The sequence below is a fragment of the Heliangelus exortis genome, chromosome 1 (genome assembly GCF_036169615.1).
Source record: "Heliangelus exortis chromosome 1, bHelExo1.hap1, whole genome shotgun sequence".
NCBI lineage: Eukaryota > Metazoa > Chordata > Aves > Apodiformes > Trochilidae > Heliangelus > Heliangelus exortis.
The window spans coordinates 176,295,950-176,323,422 of NC_092422.1; the positions used below are offsets into that span (position 1 = coordinate 176,295,950).

At 38.6% G+C, this 27,473-nt stretch overlaps 1 protein-coding gene and 1 long non-coding RNA gene across 2 annotated transcripts in view; both read right to left on the reverse strand.

Annotated features, from left to right (window-relative positions):
- POT1 (protection of telomeres 1) overlaps window positions 1-3,423 on the reverse strand; it is a 52,177-nt gene extending 48,754 nt beyond the window's left edge. The window contains exon 1 of the mRNA XM_071733779.1: window positions 3,292-3,423. Coding sequence (XP_071589880.1) covers window positions 3,292-3,414 — 123 coding nt within the window. The 5' untranslated portion in view covers window positions 3,415-3,423. The remainder of the gene's footprint in view (window positions 1-3,291) is intronic.
- The window catches only part of LOC139791489 (uncharacterized), a 267,301-nt gene that overhangs the window by 65,417 nt on the left and 174,411 nt on the right, over window positions 1-27,473 (reverse strand). The gene's annotated exons all lie outside the window — the stretch shown is intronic.

Sequence of the window (27,473 nt, forward strand, 5' to 3'; positions counted from 1 at the left end):
TACATAGGCAGCACAGGAAATAAAATAAAGGATTTCTTATAAAGAGATAGCAGGGGCAATCTGTCTATAAAGCGACCTTAAGGGGATAATTAGGTAAATCATGATTTTACAGTGCTCATATTCAGTAGGAAGCTTGACTTCAATGTTAGTAAACACTTTCTAAATCAAATAAGGATAAAATACACAGCAGTGAACTGTTACTGTAGAGGCTTTTCTGAGTAAAATTATTCCTACAACACTGAGGAATTCCTGAGGAATATTCCTACAACTGAGGAATCCAAACCAAATTCAACAATTTTACTGTTTTATAAAGAAATAATAAACTCCCTATTTTCTAACCCCAAATACATTTTCATTTTATTATACTAATGAAATAAGACACTTGAAGTAGATTTATCATGTACCATTGCTTTTTTTCTTTTGAGACAGTAGTAATGCTTCATTTAAGACCAAAATGAAACTAAAAAATCAATGACTATTTCTTTTTAACAGGTACGTTCCTACTTTTCATGAGCAAGACGAGTGTTTTGTAAGGAAACTAAAGTATCAAATAGTTATTCTAAACATCTGCAAAACTGCAATGAGATTTGCCTAAGAATACCTAGAGGAAGGTCTGCTACTTGTTTCCAAAATTACAACTTTGTTTAAAATTTTAGGCATAATATCTAATTGCTCTTGCTGAGATTGTTTGTCTTGAACTGTACTCCTGGGTAAGTAAAATACTGCAGAATTTTCCTTATAATAGCATTGAAATTAGGCCACTTCAGGAACACATTCTATCTACCACATATACTTTTTTCCCACTAAAGAAATTTCAATCTGCACAAGCATGCTAGTCAAAAGCAGAATACACTGATGAAACAGGGAGTGCTTTCTGACCACTTTTTATTTTTCCTTTTACATCCCAGTATCTTTCAGTAAGTTTTCAAATCCTGGGACCATATTCTTTGCTATCGTAATCTTGTCTCACCACTTTGTATCCCAAACACCTACATTCTAGTTCTCTTCCTCAGAAATACTACCCACTGCTTTCTCTACATGCCTCAAAATCTTGGGCTCAAAATGTCAATAAAACCCCCAAATACTGCACTTATTGAGCCCACAGACAAACTTTTTCCAAAACCCTCTCAATTTCTTATGCCTGTGAACTTGCTCTCAAACTGCAGTTCCTCCAGTGAATCTGTTTCCTTCCTTGCCCCCGCTTCATTCCTTTATCTGATCCACCAGCTTATCTGGAAGCTGATTTTCAGGTTTCGTTCAGCTTTGCCACAGCAAAATCCAGAGGATGATGAAGTAGCAGAAGGCACCAGGCTCAGCTAGAGGATATCATAACTGAGGATGCATGGACATTGCTTGTGCTGTGCTACCCTACATTTAAAATAAAACTTGTATTGTTCAGAAGATATGAGAAAGCAAAAAAGCTTCAGAAAAATTAGAGGACTGAGGCACGCAAGCCAGACAGAAGCATCTTGGAGAGTTACTTAATCCCCAGAACACACTACATAAAAATCCTCCTCTCCCACCTACCTCAAAGAAGGACCTGATCCCCATTTTGGCAATTTCAGAGCGACATGCTGTGCTACCACTAAGATAACCCAACATCAGTATGTTTCAAGGTTCCTTCAAGCTAAGCCTACAGAACTGGATTTTCCAACATATTTAATGGTGCATTAGCACCAGCTTTATTCATTCTCCAGTTGCACTGTTTTTATGCCAAGATATTTTAGTCTACTAATCCATGTAGCAGCAGCATGAAGTTCTCTTAACATAAGGCAGAAGTCTGAGAAAGAGATTCAACACTCTTTCAGCAAGGAGCTGTAACACTGCTTGTATGCTTTAAATCAGTCTGGTAATAATTTTTCTGCTTTCCTAATGGCAACATCTATTTTGGCAGAAACGCTTTGCAATTTATAATCCAATTTTTATTGCTTCAACATTTCCTTTGTGAACAAGAATCTCTGGTTCTTCCATTTCTGAGGTGCTTGCAGACATAGCTCTTAAAAGCAGGAAGGCCTATATGCCCTGCAGGTGTATGCAGACAGAAAACTACACACTGAGGAATAAAAACCTTGTTTAATAGCAGCATTGGTTATTGATGTTTCCATTTGTTCCTTTACAAGACCTAAAGGAGCCTGGATCATGCTCAATCAAGTTGCCTCCTATCACAATCTACTCCTGCCCACTTCCAAGAACAGCAGTTTTGCTCCTTTGCCTTACTTAACTAAACTCCTTCTGACACCACAATGAACCAGTCAAGAAAGAGACAGCAGCAGAAAACTGCTCTTTATCCACCAATATGGATAAACTTCTGCTAGTTTGTCATGAATGGACTCAACCACAAGTGCTAGAACTGAAGCTGGAACTATACAAATGGGGAAGCAAAAATGTTTTTTGGACAGAGAAAATCATCAGGCTGAAGTTCAGCTCCTATCTTTAAAATATTGGTGGCATTTAAGAAGATTCAAGCCACCTAAGGTTTTCTACAGAATTAGCTTGGTTGTTTTTTCCTCCTATGTTTTTTGGTAACAGACTGAAAGCAAGCCTGGTATAATGTTGATGTCCTGCCATTTAAGTGTCAGGGATGATTAAAAGGATTTTCAGAACCATTCACAAGAAAAGTTACACAGGTTAAAATCCCAAACCCTCAAGAACTGACTCTGCATTTCACAGAGTATATTTGTTTAACAGATGAAAAAAAATTTCTGCATTTTACTAGTACAATAGGATTATACTTCCAATCTGAAATATACTTACAACTACTATAAAGTATAACTGCACACTTTGTAATAACCTAATTGTACCTTGATGGAGGAAGTTGCTACAGAATCCTTTTTATATAAAGCTGGATATTTTATTACTTCATACAAGACAGGAAAACTCCAAAATACTTGCATTTGAAACCTTTAACATGATGGTGGTGGACATTACTATTTTCACAAAGAAAACCCCAAACACTTAACCTCCAATCCCTCCACTTTCAGAAGAGCCTTCTGCACATCAACAACATGTACTTAAACATGCCCACAGTTTAGAAACTAAGAACACTTCTCATAAAATTTAAGTCTGACAATGTAAGAGGAAGGGGCAGAACTGTGAATCAATTAATTCAATAGCAACATTCAACAAAAAGTTCAAAAGGGTCATAATTTTGTGTTTCTTAAAGATACACAGAAGATGCCCACAAAGACACAGCTGCAGCAAGCCACCAACTGAGATGGAACATGGAGGTCCATTATAAATATACCAGGAGATATTTCAAAATAAGCCAAAATTCCATTACTAGCAATCTACCTCAAAGTATTTGTTGGTATGGTCAAAGCCTTCTTGCAAATGTTTCAAATCTTCCTTCTGCAAATGGCTTGGCAGTGGAGTCTCAGGTTTTCCTTTAACAATCTTCAGCAATTGAACAGGCATAGCTCCTTTATCTAAGCAGAAATAATAAAATAAACTCTTGAAGGTACACATCTTGTTCCAATTAAAAGTTACTAACACTTGCAATTTACTCAGAAGGGCAGTATTTATCTATTTCATAGTAAGGTTTAATCACATAAGACTAAAAATCTTCAGAGGGACTGGCCTCACCTCAGCACCATGAATATAATGAAGTGTAACACTGAGGATGGCTTTGGGCTTAACTTTTAAATGCTACTCTGCCCTGTCCTTGATTTTCCATGGACTAATTTTCTAGACCTTACATTCCTGACTGCAGAACAACCTACTACAACCCACGAGTTCTGCCTGAATTGCCTACAGAATATTAACATGTATTCCAATAGCATAAAATCCATCTTAAACCACAGTACAGCAGAAAAAAAGATTGCCAAGTAGAAATGGCCTTGAGCGAGCATTAACCTTTAACAGAAATGAGCAGTGAATTTTAGATTTTTTTTTTTCTCTTGGAATGCAGATCCATCAAAATACTGCAGTCACAGCATCCCTCTATCTCTCGGTCCAGAAGCAAGAGAAAAAATTCCTCTAAGATATCTGAAGGACTTTACTTCATTCTTCTCACTTGCAGCTTGAGTCTTTAAACATCCATAGACCTCAATTAGAAATTTAGATATGGTCTGGGATGCATGCAAAAGAAACAAGAAAATATTTCAGGCACACAGTCTTTTTATCAGTAAACACATAAAGAAAAATAATTAGCATTTCATTTTAGGTGCACAACATCCCAGATACAAGCTCTAGAGTCTGCTAATTTCAGTGTTTATGACAAGATGTACAATCAAAGGCTTACGTATGTATAGAATTAGACAGTGGCTCTACAAGAGATTTAGAGACTGTAATTTTTGAGCTTTGCACTGCAAAATAGGGTGGTAGGAAAAACCTGAGCATGTAAGTCTTTTTGTGAAAGCCTTGTATGTTTTTTCTCTACGCTTTTTAAACTTTGATTAAAATTTAAAAAAATAAGCCTGTTAGGAAAACCACCAGAATTTAAACCCTGAGATTAGTTATATTATACTTCAGTGCACACTGAAAATCATTAAGAAACTACAAGCTGTAGTTGCAAGTGAAGTTAATGCCACACAGCCACACACAATACAGAACAGTTGAGCTGAACAGCAGTGCAACCTGACTGAAAGAGAGAAATAAAAGAAAAATAAACCACAAAGGAATGGCATATTTGTTCTTATCACCAAGACAATTCATCACTGTTCCTCCTCTTTCTCCATGCTTCTCTAAGCTACATGAAATAGCCAAATTTTGTAAGGCAAATAACACAATAAAGCAGTACAAAGTTTCTAAAATATTTCAGTACAAAAAGCTCTAGGTAACAAGCTCAGTGCAAAAAAAAAAGTTCTCATACACTGTCAGTATTAAACTAAAGGTACCAACATGCCTTATAATAGTCAAAAGCCCCAGGCAACACTCTAGCAGTGGAAAAGATCTTATTACACATGACAGGCACACCAAGTTGACCTCCTGATATAACCAGGAATCACTCCCAGTGCATTCAAGTTGCTGAACTCCTTTCAGCAAGGGGAACTGCCAGGATTCAGTGAAGATCAGTCAAACTTCCTCAGATGGTAACAAGTCATAAGAAAATTCATTTCACTAGTATTTATGTCCCATAGACTTCATATATTTGAGGATGTGAAGAACACATAAGTAAAAGAAAGTAATGATAGAGTTCAACTGAGTCTCTTAATAGCACCCTAAATTTTAAATAAGATGCGAGACAAGTTTTACCATTTCCAGGTCATACGGCCAAAAATTCAAAATACAAGTCAAATACAGACAACAGAACTTTGCTGTAAAAACAAAGGACTAGTACACCAATCTAGGACACAGGAGAGCAAGTAAATAACACTGGATTACTCAGAACAACTCAACATTGAGCTTTTGCTCAAGCCAAAGACTGAATCTACAGGGTCCTGAGACTAGATCTCACTACAACAAGTGACCTATTCCTCTGTAGCCTCCTCTAGAACACAAATTTCTTTCAAGCACTAGAGATGATCTTTGGAATTAAAAAGCAATGAAAACACAAGATGTAGGAGGTAGACTAGGAGGAAAGATTAGTCCCTTCTCTACAACCAAGAAACACTTCAGTGATACATGAAAATGACACAAAGGGGATTCATGTACTTTTGATAAAAATAAGGTGTGGAAGTCAGAGGCATGAGGAGATTCCTTATTTCTCAAAGCAGATACTAATTACAAAGAGACACATAATTAATTTTCCAAATCACATAATGAAACACATGGTTCTGTTTCTCTGGAGGAAACCTCACCAAAGTATCACGAAGAATGAAGGACTAGGCAAGAGCATCAGCACCTTACTGACGTGGTCAGCCAAAATGGTAGGTATCTGAAGTCCCTGTAAACAATTCCTGGTCAGTGCAATGTTTGTACTAATTGTTGAAAAGTTAATGCCTCACTTTAAATGTGCACACATATCTAGGCACAGACATACACTATTTATGTAGTTTATGCAAAAGTCTCATAGAAATAATCATTTACACCATTGAACAAAGCAGAAAGTACATAACTACCAAATGCTCAAATGGCAATCAGTCACAAGCGAAAACTTTTGCCTTACTGTACTCTTAATGAAACCAGAACCACTAATGAAGAATGAAGTCTAGTCAAAAATCTTTGTAACAGTTTAATCTTGCAATTTGTGATTTCCTTGAGGATCCTCAGAAGTAGAAAAAACTCACATCAGCTAATTAAGACAGGAGAAACCAAGACAGCAGTCTGACACATCTTATTCCTCTAGATAGAAGGCTTCAGCTTGATGTTGCTGCAGATCCTCTAGTCCTAAGCAAAACTTCACAGCACAGCTGGCACTGACCTTCACTGGAATATGAACAGAACTAAAAGCCCCGAACAAAATATATTTATTAATTCCAGATTAAAATGTACTGATCTGACACTGTGCAAAAACCGGCCACAATCAAATGTTAAATGCATTTAATGGACCCTTACGCCGCTATTTATCTCCGCAGCAGAAAGCAGACACCGCTGCAAAGCGGAGCTCAGGAAGCAGATCCTTCCAGGATGGGAACTGTACACACTTCAGTTCACCAGTTGCAAATACGTAGTATCTTTAAAACCAAGAGCTTATACGTACTAGCATAAGTGGACTAACAACAAAAACTTTTTTTTCAGTATATTCGGTGCTAACGCGAGAAGAGAAAAAAGTAAAGAAAAAGTGGAGAGGAAAGAAGATCCAAGTGTCCAGTTATCTGCCAAACCAGGGTGTATGGGGGAAGGGGGTGGCCTCAATTTCCACAGCAGAGCAGAGACCCTGCGGAGGGGATGCCGGGCAGGGCGAGACGGTGCGAGGCACCCCTGGGTCTTAACGCGGACAGCAACGCCCCGCAAAGCGCCAGGGCGGCTCAAGGCAAGGGCACGGGCTCTGCCTCGCCGGGGCGGCGGCCCTGACACCACATCGAGGCGGCGGGGCCTCCAGGTTACGAGAGAGCTCCAGTCCCAGTCCCACTCCCACTTGCACACCGTCCAGCCCACCGACACCCTCAGCCTCGGCCCTACGGAGGCGCCCCCGCCCCGCCTGCCGCCGGTACCTCTGTCGGAGCGCGGGACTTCCGCCCTCACCGCGCCCCGGCCCACACCGAGCATGCCCGAGCGGACCGCGCTTGCGCAACGGCCGATCCCAGCCCTCCCGTGACCCCGCGGGGTGGTAGGAGCATGCGCAGTGCGGGGCTGGGGGGTGCGGCCCTCACCCGGAGCGCGGGCAGGGGGCGGCGGGAGAGGGGCGGTGAGGGGTGGCAGAGGGAGCGGTGGTATTCCCGGGAAGGGCGGGGAAAAAAAGTGTTTGTGCCAGTGACACGCGTTGAGGCGGTGGGAACCGCTAACCGCCGAGTGGGCTCCTCTCGTGTCCCTCTCCCTCTCCCTCTCCCTCTCCCTCTCCCTCTCCCTCTCCCTCTCCCTCTCCCTCTCCCTCTTCCTCTTCCTCTTCCTCTTCCTCTTCTCTCCCCTCTTCTTTTCTTTCTCTCTTTTGCCTTGCAATACATTTGCCATACCTTCATGGGGGTTATGTCACTTTGTTTGTGCTAATTGTAAAATAAAACTTTATTTTGCACCTGACCATTGGTAGTTGGATTTAGTTATTGCAGATCAAAAAATCATAAGTTACTTCAAACTAACATTTGGTGTAGTCGGCAGGATAAGAACCTGTGGACTGTAACACACGAATCTTGAAATGTGCTGCAATTTATACATACAGTAGAAGATATTACATCTACAGGGCAAAAAACCCCTTTCTCTTACCAGAATTCTGATCTTGGTATCAGTGGACTGTGTGATTTGCAATAAATCATGTTTAAAGCTTTCTTTACTAAATTAAATTCTCTTAATAAATGTCAGTGTGGTACCCTTGTTTCTTGTAGTTGTGTTTTGGAATGGGGCGTTGCAAAGCAGATCCTCAGAAGTGGATGCTTGTGTTCCTAACCAGTTTAGGAGCTTTTTAAAGCAACTAAAATTCTGATCCCGCTACAAACAGGGCTCCTGAAGACTGTTCTCTTAATGAGGTGGGAAACTAGATAGGCTCATGTGGGTTTTTTTGGAGCCACTTAAAAACACTGGGCAAGATGTTCAAGTGTTTGTAAAAATGCGTTGCGATGGCAGCTAAGTCCATAAGCAATACTGAATGTTCTATCTCTTTTCCTTTATTGTTCTCTGATACTTTGGTAAGTAATAGTCCTATATTATAGTCCTATAGACTATATAGTCCTAACAAAATTATAGTCCTATAGGAATAGAGACTATCTCCACTGGCAGATGTCTTGGTATAAAGATTTCTACATTCAGCATGAGATATTTCATAGGCTGCTGATACAGTGTTAAATGTGTAGTATATACTCAGATCCTAGATAATGCAGCTCTCCGAAAGGATCACGTTTATTTTGTTTGATAGCTGTTGTAAAACTATTTCCAAATACCTCTAGAGCTAGAGGCAGCCCTTTTCTTCTCCTTTAACTTTGTTCTCATGACAGCATGGGTTTTTTTAATACACTTTTATGGATAACAGGCCAAATTCAGTTACGGGGAAGAGAATCTTTGCAGTACATCTGAAATGATGTCTTGCTTGCTAGAGTTGATAGGCTAACAGAAGTTAAAAATCCAGATTTATTATATTTACTGAAATTATTACAGTATAAATGCTTAATAATTTTCACATGGTGCCAAGAATGCATTTTAACTAATTGCATCTTTATAAACATAGTTCATGTCCAATGAATCAATAAGAAATCATATGATTCTGGCATGCTTCTCACTTCAAAGTACTGTGCTTAAATGATCCCTCTTCTGTAAAAGACAGTCAGATCCATGAGTTTTTGTTATCACTGCTGTCAAACCTGAAATGTAGAGGCCAGAATTAGTTGGTTTTTTTTAAAATAAGTATGTAGGAAGTACTGAAATAAGTAATTCTTCATTGTTTGTATCATATCAGTGTTGCATGTAATCGAAGTTCACTTACATGGATGTAGTGTATGTGAATGTAAAAATAAAGAGAGCATAAACTTTATAGCTATTTGATGGGTGCATTATGGTAATTTCAGAAACAAGATTTGCACAGGAGCATAAATCTTCTATTAGACCAAATTGTATAGGTTATAGATTGTACTTGAATGATAGCAGTGGAACACTTTCACATACTGTTGCTGGTGTTTCAGAAGCACACTTACAGAGCAGATTCACAACTGGTTCTGTGGCCATAAGAACCCCACTTTAAATAACTCACTAATGCGGTCATGGGTGAAGAAAGGTATATTCTGGGCTGGAGACAATTTTCTCCTGTATTTAGAGGAAAAGAAAAAGGGAGGGGATCCAGGGGAAAGCAAGAGACTGAGTGTAGGCAGGGGTGTGAAGATCTCCATTATTCTGATTCTGGAGACATCTGTGCTTGTGGCAATTCTGTGGTTCAGAAGCTCTAAAATATGTATGAAAATCTCCAAGTTTTTCAGTAAAAAAGGGTGATAAGGTGATGTTTGGAGTCTATCACAAAGGAATAGTTCTTGTGCATATTGGCTGCTTCAAAACTTACTGGAGTTTTGAGCATTAATAAGATTTTAATAGAATATAAAGAGTTATTACAGTCAGGGTAAATTTTGGAATCTGACTCAGTCTTTTGAAGGCAATGTTTGTCTTTCCATTGATTTCAGGGTTTCCTATTCGTTGAATCAACATATATATTGCAGATTAGATTTTTTGTTTGCCAGTATTAAGTCTGCTTCTTTGTTTAAAATAATACATTTTTATTTTAAATTTAATCAAGTTATTAAGTGTCCTTGCTTTGTGGTTGTATTCTTAGCTGATTTGCTTAGCAATAGGATTTTATTTTCCAATGAGGTATCTACCCAAAAGCCTTCTGTAGAAATGAGCAATAATGGATATTTGTTATCCCTATGCATAGCAGTTTTTCTGTACTTTCAATGAAATACTCCCTAGCTCTAAGAATATTTAAATATTGTTCTTCTAAAACCTCAGCTGTCTTATGAGCTATAGAAGTTTGGGCTTTCTCCACTGATGCTTATAAGCTCGTACAGGCTAAGAAGGCTACTGAAAAAATAAATCTTATTTCATATAATTTACCAAGGAGCTCGTGTGTTACTATGACTTCTATTTTGGGAGCAATATGATGAAAAGAAACCTCAAGATTTCAGAAGCACTAGATCTTTTGTTGCCAACACAAGAGAAAAAGGAGTATCTTAGCATCTTTCTGAAAAAAAAAAAAAAAAAAAAAAAAAAAAAAAAAAAAAAAGTACACCATTAATGGGTACAAGGCAAACAAAATCAAATTTAACACTGAAGTGCTTAATCTTTTAAATGCTTAAACTTACTATTGGAACACTTATTTCTATGTCCAGTCATGGCATGTGAATGTTGGTAAGTGTGGTTCAGTAGCAGACAACAGCAGACAGGAACCTAGGCATATATTTTAAAGGAAGTCATTAAAAGAGCTTATTAGAGGGTGCAATGGTGTGAGCACAGATAAATAGAACTACTTTTTTAAGAGCTATTTAAGTATTATTTATAACATAATAAAGTGTTTCTTCCCGTTATTTTCATCATCTGAAGCAATTGCTTTTCTATGATATATACTAAAGCCTGAGCTTGTTATTTTCCTTTTTTTCTAATTTTTTTTAAATAGCATTCTTTATGAACCATGTTTTTTTTGAAAATTCAAGTTCTTCAGTTTCAGGAATGAAAGTCCAACTATGATTATTATCACAGACATCATTGTTCTTCCTGTGGAAACCTGTAGATGCCATCGTGAATTGGAATACTCAGCAATGTATGGCAAACAAAACAGCCATTTTCCACCTTGGTAGGATTTCAGTCAAAATACACTGAGTCAGTTAGAACTCAAGTTGATTTATAATGAAATATGATACTTCTTCTGATCAAAAGAATATATCAGGATGCAAGAGGAGACCTGGGAAGAGATCATAGAATCATAGAATCATAGAACTGGCTGGGTTGGAAGGGACCTCAGAGATCATCAAGTCCAACCCTTGATCCACTACCGCTGCAGTTACCAGACCATGGCACTGAGTGCCACATCCAGTCTCTTTTTAAATATCTCCAGGGATGGAGAATCCACCACTTCCCGGGGCAGCCCATTCCAATGTCTGATCACCCTCTCAGTAAAGAAATTCTTTCTAATGTCCAACCTAAACCTCCCCCGGCACAACTTGAGACCGTGCCCTCTTGTCTTGCTGAGAGTTGCCTGGGAAAAGAGACCAACCCCCACCTGGCTACACCCTCCTTTCAGGGAGTTGTAGAGAGTGATGAGGTCTCCTCTGAGCCTCCTCTTCTCCAGGCTGAACAGCCCCAGCTCCCTCAGCCTCTCCTCATAGGATCTGTGCTCGAGTCCCTTCACCAGCCTGGTTGTCCTCCTTTGGACCTGCTCCAGGACCTCAATATCCTTCCTGAACTGAGGGGCCCAGCTACTAGGAATGCTACTAGGAAGCTTATTCCAATTAAATTACTTAGCCTTCACCAATGTGATAATGCTGCCATATTTCTAGATATTGTTGCATTCTCTGGCCTGAAGAAAATGTCAATATATAGAAATAATTTTATGCAAAAGCAGACATTTTGGTATGTATCCAGGACCTCAAAAAATATCAAAACCTCAAAATATCAATATCATCTGTCTTTATTGACTGTAGTGGGATTATTCAAAATACACATATATCTATTTTTACCTGTTTTTTTACATTCATTTCTCACTTTGGCTTTGCATCAGCGCATTTTGGAAATACAATAAAAGAAAACATTATTTCAGCAATCCCAGGCAATGCTACAGGCTTGAGCTAGAAAGCTGCCCAGAGGAAAAGGACCTGGGGATGCTGGTTGACACCATCAGTGTTCCCATGAAGGCCGTCATCATCTTGGCCTGCATCAGAAATAAGGTGGTGAGCAGGAGAAGGGAAGTGATCACGTCCCTGTACCTGGTATCAGTGAGGCTGTACCTCAAGTACTGTGTTCAGTTCATAGAATCATAGAATTGGCTGGGTTGGAAGGGACCTCAGAGATCATCAAGTCCAACCCTTGACCCACCGCTGCGGTTGCTAGACCATGGCACTGAGTGCCACATCCAGTCTCTTTTTAAATATCTCCAGGGACGGAGAGTCCACTACTTCACTGGGCAGCCCATTCCAATGTCTGATCACCCTCTCTGTAAAGAAATTCTTTCTAATATCTAACCTAAACTTCCCCTGGCACAACTTAAGACCATTCCTTCTTGTCTTGTTGAAAGTCGTCTGGGAAAAGAAACCAACCCCCACCTGGCTACAACCTCCTTTCAGGTAGTTGTAGAGAGTTCTGGGCCCTTTGTTACAAGAAAGACATTGAGTCGCTGGAGTATGTCCAGAGAAGGGCAGCCAAGCTGGTGAAGGGTCTGGAGAACAAAGCCTGAAGAGGCTGAGGGCATTGGTATTTCTAAGTTTGGAGAAGAGGAAGCTGAGGGCAGACCTTATCACTCTCTACAACTACCTGGAAGGAGGCTATAGTGAGGCCTCTTCTATGAAATAAATAAAAAACAGAGGAAATGGCCTGAAGTTGCACCAGGGGAGGTTGAGACTGGGTATTAGGAAAAATTTCATTACTGAAAGCATAGCAGGGAACTCCCAACAGGGAACTGGGGCTGCCCTGGGACGTGGTGGAGTCAGCATCCGTGGAGGTATTAAAAAACTGTACATGTGGCACTGAAGGGCTTTCTCTGGTGGGCATGGTAGTTTTTTCTGGGTTGACAGTTGGACTCGGTGATCTTTGAGGTCTTTTCCAACTATGACAATTCTGTGATTCTGTGAAAATGCTTTTAACAAATACGACTCTGTCAACAGGGACAAGCAGAAGATTTTGCACTTAAGCAAAAAGAGTCAAGTGTATAAATACGTGAGGGTATAAACAGACTAAGTGGCAGTTCTTTTGAGAACAAAGGAGTGAATCACAAGCTGATTGTGAGTCAGCCATGTCATTCTGTTCTGAAAAATAACAAATTACATAAATAATCTGTAAGATACAGAAAACAACCTTTCTTTTCAAGAGCTCTGATAAACTGAAGTAATGTGTTTGGTTTCTGTCATAAAACTTCAAGTAAAACATAGGTCAGTTGGAGAACTTCTGAAGGACATGAGCAAGAATGATGAAAGGCTTAGAAAACATGACCTCCAAAGATGGATAGAATGATCTGGGGTTATTTAACCTAAAGTGAAGAGCATGTTTTTCTCATGTGGAGTCATCTGTTACATAAAAAATAGAAACATGGAAGAAACAATTGTTTCTATTACTATTGTTTCAGTAAGCCTAAATTCTAAAATGAATTATTCATATTACAGTTGGACAGACTTTCTGACAAAAACAAAATCATGTTGAGGCATGGAACTATTTTCCTGAAGTCTACATTAGTGAATTAATTTTTTTTTGACCAGGTTAATAAAATTTTAGTTTAATTAGCTGATCTGTCTCACAGTAAATGAATGGATAAGATACATTCTAAAGGTCATTTGTCTCTATAGCTCTTTGTCTATGGTTCTGTAAGATTTGGTATGAAACTTTCACTTACCCTAAATATATTCACTTCTTAAAGGTCTATTTTTCTCAGTTAGATGGCATTATTCTAAGATCATTATGTGATCCCAAAGCAACTACTAGCAAAGGATGGAAGTTTGTTCATATGTAGGCTGTGAAATAAATATTTGCAATTTGTTGCTTTTTTTATGGCTTATTATGTGTTATTTGGAATTGATGGAATATGTTTAATATGTGTTTAAAAGATGTAATTTAGTTTTATTTTACACAATCTTGCATGATTATATATTGCCACATTTTCAGGCTGCATTAGTTTTTTGTTCATTTTTTGTGTATTGACAGAGCCATTCAGTTTTGTTGTTTGTGTGTTTTATTGTTACTCTTGTTTTTTACATAACTCAAAAATCTAAGGAGTGCTAAGTGGTTTCACATATAAATTTTAAAATTTACTGGATAATTTGATTAGTAAAAAAGAATAAACATCAGTGTTTTCTGATATATCGCAATTACGTGTGCGTTCAACTGAATTGACTAAAACTGTGTGCTTAACCAAGCATCTAATTATTTTTAAAAACTGCAGCTGGATGCTGCATTTGCTCTGGGTATGGACAAGAGTTCCTGATACTGATTTCTGCATCTTTAAGAAGGCAGTCAAGCATGAAGGAGCATAATAGCACACCAAACTTAGAGCCTGCAACTCTTGCAAATGCAGCCTTCTTAGAGGAGAGGATCAGGTTATTTCCATATGATTTTTAATGTTGGTATAATTGATGGCTGTAGAAAGGATGTCCAAGATGGCATTTTCTAAGAAAGAACAGGATGTTTTTCCAAGAAATCACATTAGGACTAGTCATCTAGGTCACATTTGTCTTAACCTTGGTGGATATGAGTATGTCTCTCCTAGTTTCATATGTGTCTTTTGTGTGATTTTACTCACAGGACAATATTACAATTGATTAAACAATACTTATCTGAAAATATCTTCTCAGACGTGAAACTATCTTTGAAGTCCTTACAACAGTGAGGACTGGAGGAGTGTAAGCTTCTCTATGGTTTAAACAGGTGGCTTCTTTTAAGCAAGGTTCATTTCTTTTTAAGAGGAGGAATTACGAAGAGGTCAGCAGCATTATTAAAAAGATAATTATCACAAAATTCTCTGTCGAGTTAGCCCTCTCTGGCAGCTGAGGACCCTTCCAGCTGCTCACTCACTCTCCCTGCCCTCAGTGTGACAAAAGAGAAAACACAACAGGAGTGAGACATCATCTGGGTCAAGGTAAAGACAAGCAGATCACTAAACAATTACCATGGTAGGCAGAATAGTCTCAACTCAGGAAAATTAATTTATTGCAAATTAATATAAAATTTAATTATTCTGTCAAGTATTAAGAAACAAACAAACAAAACATTAAAACTTTTATTCATGTTGCTTTTTTTCAGACAGAAAATCCATATCCCATCATCAGTCTGTAAGAACTGAATAGAATAATAAGAAATTTGTAGTTCTTCATGCTCTCATCAGCTTTCATTGTTCTTTTCTTCTCAACCTGCCTCACAACTTTTAATTTAAACAAATAATATATATAATGTGCATTTTATAGCAGCTCTAAATTCCTCCCAGGATGAGCAAATTTTCTTGTTTATGAGATTTATTATTGCAGCCAGCAGGAGCTTTATCAGGAACTAACAACACATTTTCCTAAACAACACCTGCTGACAAGAAGCAGAAGACAAGAAAAGGCCAGCAAGGTAATAAGGTCACCCTGATGAGAGGTAGTTTTAGTACAGCAGCAAATTAGGCATTGTCAAGGTCAGTAGTTTGATTTCCTAGTGAGTCATCTGCCCATTTTCCTGTTGGTCTGAAGAAACCATCCTCCATGTGTGAGGACAAAGTCAAGAAGGGAAAAAAAATAGAAGACATGGCCTCTTCTGGACAAGATTTTTTTTAAAAAAGGCCCATAATGAACAGTGCAGGTCATTATTTTCATTGGAGAAACATCCAATAACAATTCCAGGGGATTCAAATGCCTCACAGTTAGTGTAATTGGCTAAATTGTAGTAGAAATGACAAACAGATAATTCTAAAAAAAAGCAAAAAAAGGTCTGCAGCAGTGATTAAAGATGGTTATTTTGTACGTCTCCTAAACTCTGAAAATGCCACCGCCATCTGTTAGCTGTGATTTGCATGAAACTCTTGTATCAGAAAAGAAATCAAGGAGATAAGGATGTCTGTGTTCTATGGGTTAGTATCTCTGGCCTATACAGAGAGGGCTTTCTAGAGTTTTCTTAGGATAGTGGTACTGTAGTTTGGCACATCTCACAAGTGGAAAGATGAATATATTACAATCATGGAGTTCATAGGCAAGACAATAGTAAGACATTGATTACTTGGTAGTCTGTTTGCTACTGTTACCTCACTCTAAACTTAATAATCACTGAAATACAGAGTGGTTTCCCACATGACACGCTTTCCAAACGAAGTATCACAAACTGTTCAGAATATTAAAAGTCTTCCTTTCTTATATAGATGTCAGGAATCAGATTGCTCTGGAAATGTTTATCAGGTAGTAATGGTAAAATGGAAATATTCTCAAATGATAACGTATGACAGAGCCCAACTTCCACTGAAATCAGCAGGTGTTGATACTAGAAATGATGTGAGCACTTTACATATATTGACATTCCAGAAATTACTGGATACTTATGGAAACAATCATTTCATTATTTTTTTAGCTGTCATGGATGTTTCTATATAGAAAAACAGAAAGGTGATAGGAAGAACTGAAGAGGAAAACAAATTAGAAAAGGAATAGGATAAGAAAAAACAAGGCTATAAAACCAGTAAAAGATACATTTAACATTTTACTATCTGTCCATAGATCAATACCTTCCTGTAAATCTATACCATCTCCCTTAGGTCATAAACTAGGATGATTAAGAATTCCAAGAAAGGAGAGATCAACAACTAGGTCTTAGGTTTATTGATAACTAAGGAGAACGATCCCTAAACTAGACTTTAAAATTTTAAAAGGCTCTTACAAAAGCCAAAGGATATCAACTATTGATGAGTCCTGCAAAACATTAGAGACAATCAAATGGGGCTATGAGTCTGACATAATGCTTTTCCTTTAAACCAATGCATTAATAATCATACTCTTTTTAAATACTGCTGAAGAATGTTCACAATTTGGCACAGAAATAGGAAAGATCCTCAGAAAGTAAGAATCAGTAACTGCCAATGGCTGTTCTAGCTGCAAAAATGGTAAGACAGCCCGGAAGAATAAAAATTGGTTTGAGACAATAGAAAATATAATAATATGTTCGCTATTCAGCTAAAAAATAAAATTTAACTGCTCCTATTGGCGTTATCATATGCCTTCTTATTTTTCTATGAAATAAAAATGAGTTAAAGTTTATACAAAAATGGACTATCATGCTTTTCCTTTTCTAAAGAGCTTGAATTTTCTCCACAAACTTGGACTCTCACTCGGGATGCCTGGCTCATTCCAGGCTCTGTTACACAGATCATCTTTGTGGTGAGACTGTCTTTTTCTCTGTCGGTCCTTTTCTGGTGGCACACTTTTGGAGTTCAGTTTGTCCTTCCACCTCTGGGTGGCTTCTCCTCGAGGATGACTTCCCCCTTCTTAAATCTGTCATATTTTCTTGATACAGGTATTCTATATCCACATAAGTAATCTTTCATAAGTATACAAATATGAATTCTACATTGTTGATAAGTTTGCTTCCCTAATGATGTTTCTAGTAACCTGTATATCATATGCCTACTTGGTTGTTGCTCTTATTGGTTGTTCCTGTTATATTGATTGTTACTGTACAATTAACTGTTGTTACACTATTGATTTTTGCTACTATTTCGAGTGCCATACCATTCAATACGATTGATTAACACAGTATTACAGAATGCTGCTAATTTTTGATAGCTGGACATCTATGTGTATGACTTTTATTTATTAATCATAAGTATACCAGCTAGTGGTGATTTTTGTGGTACTTGTAATTTGTAATTGAGTGGAGAAGTTTTGAGGATAAAGCCTCCATAAGGAAGACAACTTTGGAGGCTTCCATGTCCTTGCCTGTATGGAATGACGTTCAACAAAGCCAAGTGCCGGGTCCTGCACTTTGGCCACAACAACCCCATGCAGCGCTACAGACTGGGGACAGAGTGGCTGGAGAGCAGCCAGGCAGAGAGGGACCTTGGAGTCTGGATTGACAGGAAGTTGAACATGAGCCAACAGTGTGCCCAGGTAGCCAAGAAAGCCAATGGCATCCTGGCCTGTATCAGGAACAGCGTGGCCAGCAGGTCCAAGGAAGTGATTCTGCCCCTGTACTCAGTGCTGGTGAGGCCACACCTCGAGTACTGTGTCCAGTTCTGGACCCCTCAGTTTAGGAAGGAGATTGAGGTCCTGGAGCAGGTCCAAAGGAGGGCAACCAGGCTGGTGAAGGGACCCAAGCACAGATCCTATGAGGAGAGGCTGAGGGAACTGGGGATGTTCAGCCTGGAGAAGAGGAGGCTCAGAGGAGACCTCATCACTCTCTACAACTCCCTGAAAGGAGGTTGTAGCCAGGTGGGGGTTGGTCTCTTTTCCCAGGCAACTCTCAGCAAGACAAGAGGGCACGGTCTCAAGTTGTGCCAGGGGAGGTTTAGGTTGGACATTAGAAAGAATTTCTTTACTGAGAGGGTGATCAGACATTGGAATGGGCTGCCCCAGGAAGTGGTGGATTCTCCATCCCTGGAGATATTTAAAAAGAGACTGGATGTGGCACTCAGTGCCATGGTCTGGTAACTGCAGCGGTAGTGGATCAAGGGTTGGACTTGATGATCTCTGAGGTCCCTTCCAACTCAGCCAATTCTATGATTCTATGATTCTATAAATCCTAAGGAGGTGTGGTCATGATCTCTTGAAACCTGCAGGCTGAGTGTGACAGATGACTGGCCTGGAGAATGAGAGGAGAGCAGTTTATCTGAACTTCAGTAAGGTTTTTCATTCCATTTCTTATAATAGCTTGTCTCTGAGGACAAGCTCCTTAAGTACAGACTAGGTAAGGGGGTACTGAAGTAGACTAAATACTGGCTAAAGAGCTGAGCTCATGGGGTTGCAATCATCAGGACAAAGTTCTGAGGGAAGAGAGTTGCTAGTGGTGTGCCCCAAGAGCTGATACTGGGGCTAGTGGGTCTTTGTTAGTGGCATGGACAAGGGGACAAAGTGATCAAAACTTGGAGGAGAAGCCGATGGTTTTGATACCTACCCACCAGAGACCTTGAGAGGCTAGAGAAGTGGGTCAACAGGAAAACAGGTGATAAGCAATTTTAAAGGTAATTCCTGAAAGGGGATGGTCTATGAAGGAGTGTGTAGAAGAGCCTTTCTCTCACCTCTGCACAGATTTGGGCCTGAAGTTCCGCTTTTTGAAAGTGTGCCTTTGAAACAGCCAACTTGTAGAGCTGCAGCACATAAAATCAATTTGACAGGAAGGATTTTTTCTATCACATGGCAACTGATTCTCAAGAAGTGGAATTCAGAGCTGAAATGACATGAGTTTCCCCACCACTGTCACCATTTCACTCATGAGTAGTACTACCTGGTGCTTGTCCAACCATTGTCCTGACAGCTTGTCTAAAAGGCTCTTTGGAAATAGCTTTCACATCATTTACTGCATCAAACAAGCTATCTTTACCTTCCAGTTCAGGCTTGACAAATTTGTCAGTTTCTGCAAGCTTTTCACAGTTCATGAAGTCAATGTTTTTGTGGAGCAACCAGTTCTGAGAGACCTGCAAAGGAAACCCCTGGTGATTGCTTCAAGTGTGGCCAATTTAGAAATAGTCTAAGGTACTTTTACATCTCAAAAAAAAAAAAAAAAAGGAGCTTGGAAGGAGGGCTTTATTAAAAATCTGAGACTTTGTCATACAGCAAATATTTGCTTCAGAAAAATCTCACTTGTCTAGGAAAACTCCGTGCTTCCCTTAGGAAGTGTTTAGTCCATATTTGTAAGCTTTTAGAGTGTGTGCTATCAAAAATGAGAACACAATACTTAATCATTTAGATAAGCAAAAATCCCACTGATTTTGCTGGTTGGATAAGCAACTTGAGTCCTGCATTCCTCAAATATTGTTATCCTTGTGCTTACAAAAAAGTTTTCCACATTATATTTTGTTATTTTTATTTCCCTGTTGCAGAGCAAAGCAGGGTGCTACATATGGCAGTAAAGCAAGAAAAGATAGGTTAGTTCTTAATGTACTGTTTTCTCTCCTACTATCTTTTCACACGTGTGATTCATGTTATTTAAGAGAAATTAATTTTTTGCTATGTTTTAAAAGATGCTATAATTTAAAGAAGAATCTAAATTACTAGGGGAAAACAGGGTAAAGAGGAAAAATAAAAATGCAAGCTTAAAAACTATTCTTACCATTTAGAGTTCTAAACTGGAATTAAGTTTTATTCACATCATTATACTTCATCAAATGACATAGCCTATTCACAACAGCATTTTATGATGTGATGTAGAAATCTGGAGGAATTCTATTTTTTTACTGCTTTCTAATTTAATCTCTTGCATGAAGTGAAGAAATTAGTTTGGCTTTTTCAACACTGCATTGGCTTTTCTGAATAACAACAGCAGGCTCTAACAAAGACAAAGCAGATTTGTTGCTTAGCTGAGCAACTTATATGGTGTTGCTTCAGAGGATAAGAAGTGGTCTTTCAGTGCCAGCCAAAGCAGCAGGACTCTATCAGTTCTTGGCAGAAGTATGACTTCAAGATTACTTGAATGTGTAGGCAGAGGTGTGTAATTGATATTCACAAAATCACAAAAGTCCTTGGAGGATTTATGGCACAAGCCAGGTTGGGAGTGTGACTTTCAATCTTTTATACAATTGCTTCTGCCTCAAAGTCTCAGGACTAACCAGCATGTTGGGCTCTGCTGTGGCAGTTAAGCATCAGAGAGCTCAAGGTAATAACAAAACCCTTTTGTTCTTGTTGCATACATGCAAACATTACTTGAGGTACTTTGATTTGCACTACCACACCTGACATTTTCTCTGTCAGCAGAGGGAACTACCAAATTTGATAAATTGAACCACTCTTGCTCAAAACACTTTTCTGGAAATAGCTTTGATTGTTTCATCTGGCAGGTTTGTGAATTCCCAAAACCTCTTGTTCTCTCCTTGAGATGAATAATACTTCAAAATACGAGCATGGTTTTTTCACTTTCTTTGTGTTCAAGACATTTGTTCTAGCCTGCAATTTGTGCAGCAGTGTGTTCACAAAGCCTTCAAAAATTTTTTATGCTTTGAGACAGTGTTCACTTGATTAACCATCTGAAAAAAAGCTACAGGGGGTGATCATGGATGGTTTTGGCCAACAAGAGCCATAGTGTTTTCTCTATTTTCTGTTACCAAGGAGTGTTTGGTAGTCTCATGCCATAAGGCTCCTCAGCCTGAGGTCATGATCTGTGCTCTCAAAATGCTTTCCAGAGGCTGGGCATGACACAGCAGTTCAGCTGCAAGTAGCCAGTTCAGGGCAGTTTGGATTTAGTTAGATCTGCATGGGAACTGTTATATTTGTCTTGTCCAGCTCTTCTCCTTGTGGTATTTTTGTTTGGTTGGTTTTTTTTTGGTTTTTTTTCTAGTTTTACACCAATAAAGTTTATCTAGACAGCAGGATTTCTCTTTTGATCTATGTTATAATAGCTTATACTTATTGTGGAGCCTGTCAGTAGCTACTGGTCTTCAAGTCCATATCGTCCATCATTGTCCATGCAAGGAATGGACAATTCTGATGAATGGTGGAAAGGTAGAAGGGTTGGCTGGACCACCTTGAGAGTATTCTGTAATCATAACACAGTGAGTTAAAGGATTTTCTTAATGTATGGCAGATATATAAACCATGTCAGAAGATACAGGAAAGAAAGAAGAACATGTGCACTTCAACCACCTTGTGTTCTGCCTCAGTGCTGTGCCCTGTGCCTTCTTTCAGTGAAAATGCAGCAGGTCTTGCATCGTTGGGTCTTTCATACTTAGGAAACTGTCTAAAAGGTCAATGAAGAAAATAACTTAAGGTCTCTTTTATTGCTTCAAGTTACCATAAGTGTTAAATCTCAGATTCTCAAACTTTTTCTCTGCAGTTACTCAGGGCTAGGAAATTAATACTCGTGCCCCTCATGAACCACCAGAATCCTTACATGGAAGGTTTAAAAAAAAATCCTCAGTAGATTTTCCTGTAAATGCAATATGCAACAAAACCTCATACAGTGCAAGAGCATGTAAAATTAACTGCAGAACCTCTTAAAAACATACAGTAATTCAGGTGCTACATTATTTTAAACTCTCTCTGTCCATACATTCATATATTTAATACTACTGACAAAACTAGTCCTTGTGAAATCAGTAGGACATATCACAATGGCTGATGTCACAAATATCTGTAATTGCAACAGCATTGCACATAGGCCAAATAAAACTTTTTTTTTTCTTTTTAAATTCCATGTTCAGATAGAGTAGACTTAGTAAAAATTTATATTTTTTTATGAACACAAAATAAGAAGTGACTTACTCTTAAAAGGAAATTGTGAGTTTGGCTTCTCCCAGTTGAAGTTCATGTAAGAAAGAATGAAGAAGAACCTCAGAAAAATTTATCTCAGGTTTTAGAAATGTAGTTTACAGTTTCTCGTGCTGTAAAATTTTGATTAACCTCAAGAGGAAACATGAAGATTTTATTAAGGAGCAGATGTAAGTTATTGCAAGCCCTTCTGGCTAGCCTACTGGGTTGTTGTTTTTTGTTGGGTGTTTTTTTTTGTTTGTTTTCTTGTTTGTTGGTTTGGTTTTTTTTACTATATTAGATTTTGTGATAGAAAAGTAATTGACAGGTGTTCAGAGAGATTTGTATCCAGCTCACAACATACAAAATTAAAGCTGGTGATTGAAATAGATGTCCTTAGTCCTTGGGATGGTAACCTGTTTAAAAATTTTGTGTAGCTTTCTTAAATAATACTCAGTAAGTTAGGAGCGATGAGTAACTGGGTGATCCCAGATAACTTCCCTTCTGTTCTGGTGAACTATGCTCAAAACCAAATTTCTGTTTCTATCCTACTAGTAAGCCAGGAGCCAGTTTAACTTTTCTTACAAGTAAGAGTATTTTAAGTTTATCCACATTTACACAACACATCTTCAATTCCAACACGCCTACTGCTTTGCCAACTCTAAGGCTGATCTAGTGACCTTTCACTGTCAATAGTACTGTTGTAGCCACAGTAGTATAAAGAAAAAGTAAATATAAGATAAATAGCGAATGACAATTATCAGCTGAAAAAACTGAGGATCTTGAGGAAAGAGGATTGTTTTAAATGTTATTCCATACCTGGACAACTATAGGCATGTCTGTTACAAACTGGAGAAAAGTTGTGGGGAGAGAGTGTGAAGCAAAACTGAAAAACAGAAAAATCTTACCACACAGCTTGAACTATCTTGAATTTTTGTCAGATGGAGATTCCCTCTACCACAACTATTTGCAGCTGTTCAATGTTATATGAAGACAAGCTGTTAATTCTGGTAAGTCTGTTCATTCAACTTCTTTGATAAGCACCTTTGAGACAGGCTCAGTGATATTTCTGAGAAAAGTGAAATGATTCATCCCTGCCTTGCAGGATGGGACCTTGTTTACTTTTCAGTGTGTAATGGTCTTTCCTCTTCCATTCAATGAGTTAGTGAAGAATAAGAATTGATCAGTTTTTATTGATAAAATAAACCAATTGATACTGCTAGTCATAGAATTAATTATTTCTATTTAAAATCCACCAGGAACACTTGATTTTAAAACCCACAAGTGTTGACAAGTACAAGTTCTGACTGCAAGATATGCAAAGAAATATCTTCAAGTAGCCTTTGAAAAATAACAGTGGCAGCAAAACCACCAAAACCACCAATTACTTCAAACAATAAGCTTGGTCATTTAGGAATTGTATTATAGAAAGCAAGGGGCTAGAATGAAAAAGCAAGAATGTCTTTTTAAATCTATACTAGGAGTTTATTCATTTTACATTTAGGCAGCACTAATCATGGGTGAAACAGGCAGGATGAGCGATGCTGTTGCATCGGGAGGGAAATGTGAAATATATGGTTTGTGTACTTTCTACCTTCCCAGGAACCAGTTGGAATCGTAATCCAAGCACTATATTTTACTATACCAGGATCAATATTGAAAATGAGAGAACTAATAAGCAACTTTAATTCTTCCCATGAAATCAGTACACCATCTACCAAATAATAAATAGGCTTAACCATTGGTCTGTTTTCTGGGATGCTACTTATCCACAAGGACCTATTTAATTATTTCTTTGGTTTTATGGGTCTGTCTACAGTCATTTACTTTTTCTTCACAGTCGGTTACCCAAGGTAATTCTAACTCTAATGAGACTGGGATGTTTTGCTATTGCAGTAGGAGGACAGCTCATAGAGGCACTGCTGAGATCATTTTCCTCTGGCTAGCAGTGAAAACTTCTGCTGAGGCTCCTGAATCCCTCTGTGAAACAGCCTTAGTGCCCTGACAAGCCTTACCTGCACTCCCACTCACTCACCCTGTCAATGTCCAGCAGCCCCATTTTACCTCAAGACTGGGCCTTTATCTGCCTCTTTCCAGCCCTGTCTACTGCTGTTCCTGAGCTGGTGATGAGACTTTCTGGACTAACATTGGATATGTTACCTCAGCTTTGCCTGGTCTGTTGTTCCAGGGTGTCCTGCACTTCTCACCCTGCTCAGAATCTGTGGGTCTGTGCCCCAGTGGTGAGGGCACTGATGCTGTGGTTATCCATAGCTGTGGTTTGCCCTCCCCATGGAGCAGCCTGCCCCTTGCTGCTCCCCAAAGCAATGGTTTTGACAAGGAATGGGGCTTAGTCTTGGAGACCTTTGTCAAATCAGTGGCTATTCCAATCTTGTAAAGCTAAATTCAGCAGGTTGCAACACCCAAAAAGATCTGTTCATATCCTCAGAGCAGCTGGGTTACCAGTTCACTCTTCAGGCCTATTCTGAGAGCTGAAGGATTTGGTCTGGAACACCTCTCAAATTCCACTTCTGTCATTTCATTTGAAGATGAAACCCTGACAAATTCCGTTCCAATGGCTGTGATTTATCATTACAAAATCATTTATCTTAACCACATAAAAGGTTTGTGTATCACTCATTTGTATCAGTGATAAATATCTCTTGTTTCAAAGGCAGCATAAGCTAAAGTTTTGTGTGCTTTTGAAGACTTCATCTGTACTAGCAGTCATGTAACCTGGTTGTTAAAATGGTCAATCAGATGGCAGTGGTAGTACAAGGAGGAAGGGGGCAGAGGGGGCTGAAACAGTTTTCTGAATAACCACCCCTCGATCTGAAGAAGAACCTAAATTTGGATGGGATAAGTACAAGGGTGAATGTGCACATTTATCCTTTAACAATAATGTTTATGTGTAATAATTTCTATAGCATGACCAAAAAAAAATATTGTATAGTGTAAAAACGAACCATGGAGTCATCCTTCAGCAGACCTGTTTTTAAAAGATTAAATCGGGCAAAGCTAATGGAAGGAGAAAGCAGACTTTCAGGTGTTATATTACATGCCTTTGTTGAAGTGTGAGAACTGATGGGTAAATTTTGCACATTGTCTATTTGCCTTAGTTGTATTTTTGTGTTTCAGCCCTTTTGGTTTAAATATTTTAACGTCACTTCCATGTCACCATCATTCCTGCTTGCTTTTAAGAGCTTCAGTATCCTCTGAGACAGTAAGCTGGAAAGTTCTACAGTGAATCAATGATCCTAGTGAGGCTATATAGGAACATGATTAATCATAACTAATAATTATATTTTGAGAGAAGTAGTTCTCATTAGTCTAGGAGCTGGAGATGTTGCATGGTACTAATGTTGTTTGATTGTTGCTTTGTTTCTTAATTACCTCTGAAAAAAATAGGCAAATCTTTCTTCTTGTCAGGAAGCTCTCTCATTGTAAGCATATTGCACATAGGGGCCCACTTCACACAAAGCATGAGAATACAAAATTAGCATTTTAAACTCCATTCTTTAACCATTTTATTATAGACTGTGCCTATTACACCTTGAAGTATTGCAGCTACTCTTTAGAAATGTAGTAGTAACACTAGTATAGAAAAAGTCATTAGAAGAAAATATGTAAAATCTTCCATCATTTGGCTTATGTAGGTGAACTAAAGCTTTAAATGTTATTTAAACATATATTTTTATGACTGCATTTGACTTTTACTGTTATAGTTTAGAACATTGCCAATAATGCTGTCAGCCATTTTTGTATGACTAAATGATTTGGGGTTTTTTTCTTTTGTTTTGTTACTGAGCCTTTTCTATGAGTTTCATCAATCAGCCTATAACTCTTAGTTGAGATTACAGGGAGGTCATATAAAAGAAGGTGTTGTATTATTTGTTGGTTTTGTTGGGTTTTTTTTGGCTGAAAAAATTAGAAACTCTGAACACTGTAGCACTGACTGAAAGGCAATTGATAAATCAAATCAATGCAGTCCATTCCTTTCTTTGGCTGTTGGAAAGGAAAGAATAAACAAAAGACATGCACAAGTGTTTCACATTCTGAGGAGACCAAAAGGATGTTTGAACAAGGAGAATGTCTCAACTTTGGTCTCATCCAATTAACAAGTTTCAGTTTCCTACTTCTGTTGTTCCTTAAATATCCTTTCCAACCCATCTCGTGCCAGGCTTATGGGGATGAGAATAGCTAGTTTGAAAGATCAGATTGTTTAAATTTTTATTGTTGTATGCCAGCATGATTTTCCTTTAGTAATGTTAGACGTTTGTTTAGTGAAAAGAATTATAGGAGGAGAAAACCATCATGACCATCGTTTAAAATACTTTGTCACTGAGCAGTTCTGATTGTGTAATATGGGTCTGAGAACAAGAGAAACATCAGTAAACTGGAGAGGATCCAGTGGAGCACCATTAAGGTGTTCATGGGGCTGCTAAGCTGTATTTGTTTAGGCTCAGGAGGTCTTCCACTACTGCAAAGGAGTTAGGGAAAGCTAGATGCTTCTTGGAGGTGCATGAAAAAGTCTTCACAGAGAGCAGCTAAGCACAGGAACAGGCTGCACAGAGAAGCTGCAGAATTTCAACTGGGCAAGTCCTTGAGCAACCTGCTCCAAACTTAGACTTTAGCTCTGTGCAAGGGAGCAGCATGGGCAGGCTGCTTTGCAAGAGTTGATGTTTGATCAGGGATGGGGTTAAGAAAGCCAAGTCTGATCTGGAATTGAAGCTGGCAAGGTATGTGACAAAAAAAAGGATTGTGCAAGTACCTAAATAGCAAAAGGCAGAGATCTGGGCAAGCTAGAGAACTGGGCATCCTATAAAGTTATTATTAGGAATAACCTAATGCACTGGCACACACAGGGGCTGACTAGTTGAAAAATAGTTCTGCAAAGAAAGATGTTGGGGTACTGGTGGACAAGAATCTGACCATGAGCCAGCATTGCATTCTTGTAATAATTAAGGCAAAGAGTATCTTGGGCTACATTAGTGTAGTTAGTTGACCCCAGCTAGCACTCAAGCATTCACACTGCTGCTCATTCGTTCCTCCCATGTACACACACAATGAGACAGGAGAAAATGGGAAAAAACAGACTGAGAAAACTCAAAGGTGAAAATAAATACAGTGCAATAACTCACCAGTTACTGATGTGGAAAAAACAGACTTGACTTTAAAAATTTAATTTGATTTAAAACATTTGATTACTGATCCAGTGTTGGAAAACAGAGAAGGAAACCATTAAACAATGAAAGAAAATGCCTTTCCTCCCCCATTCCCATTCTCAACTTCACTCCCACCCCCTTTCCCATTTAAAATCCCCTCAGTTCTTTTGCTGAGGCAGTGGGCAGTGCAGGAGGTTGGGCTCACTGTGTAGGAGTTTATTTCTACATCTGCTTGTGCCTTACTCTTTTT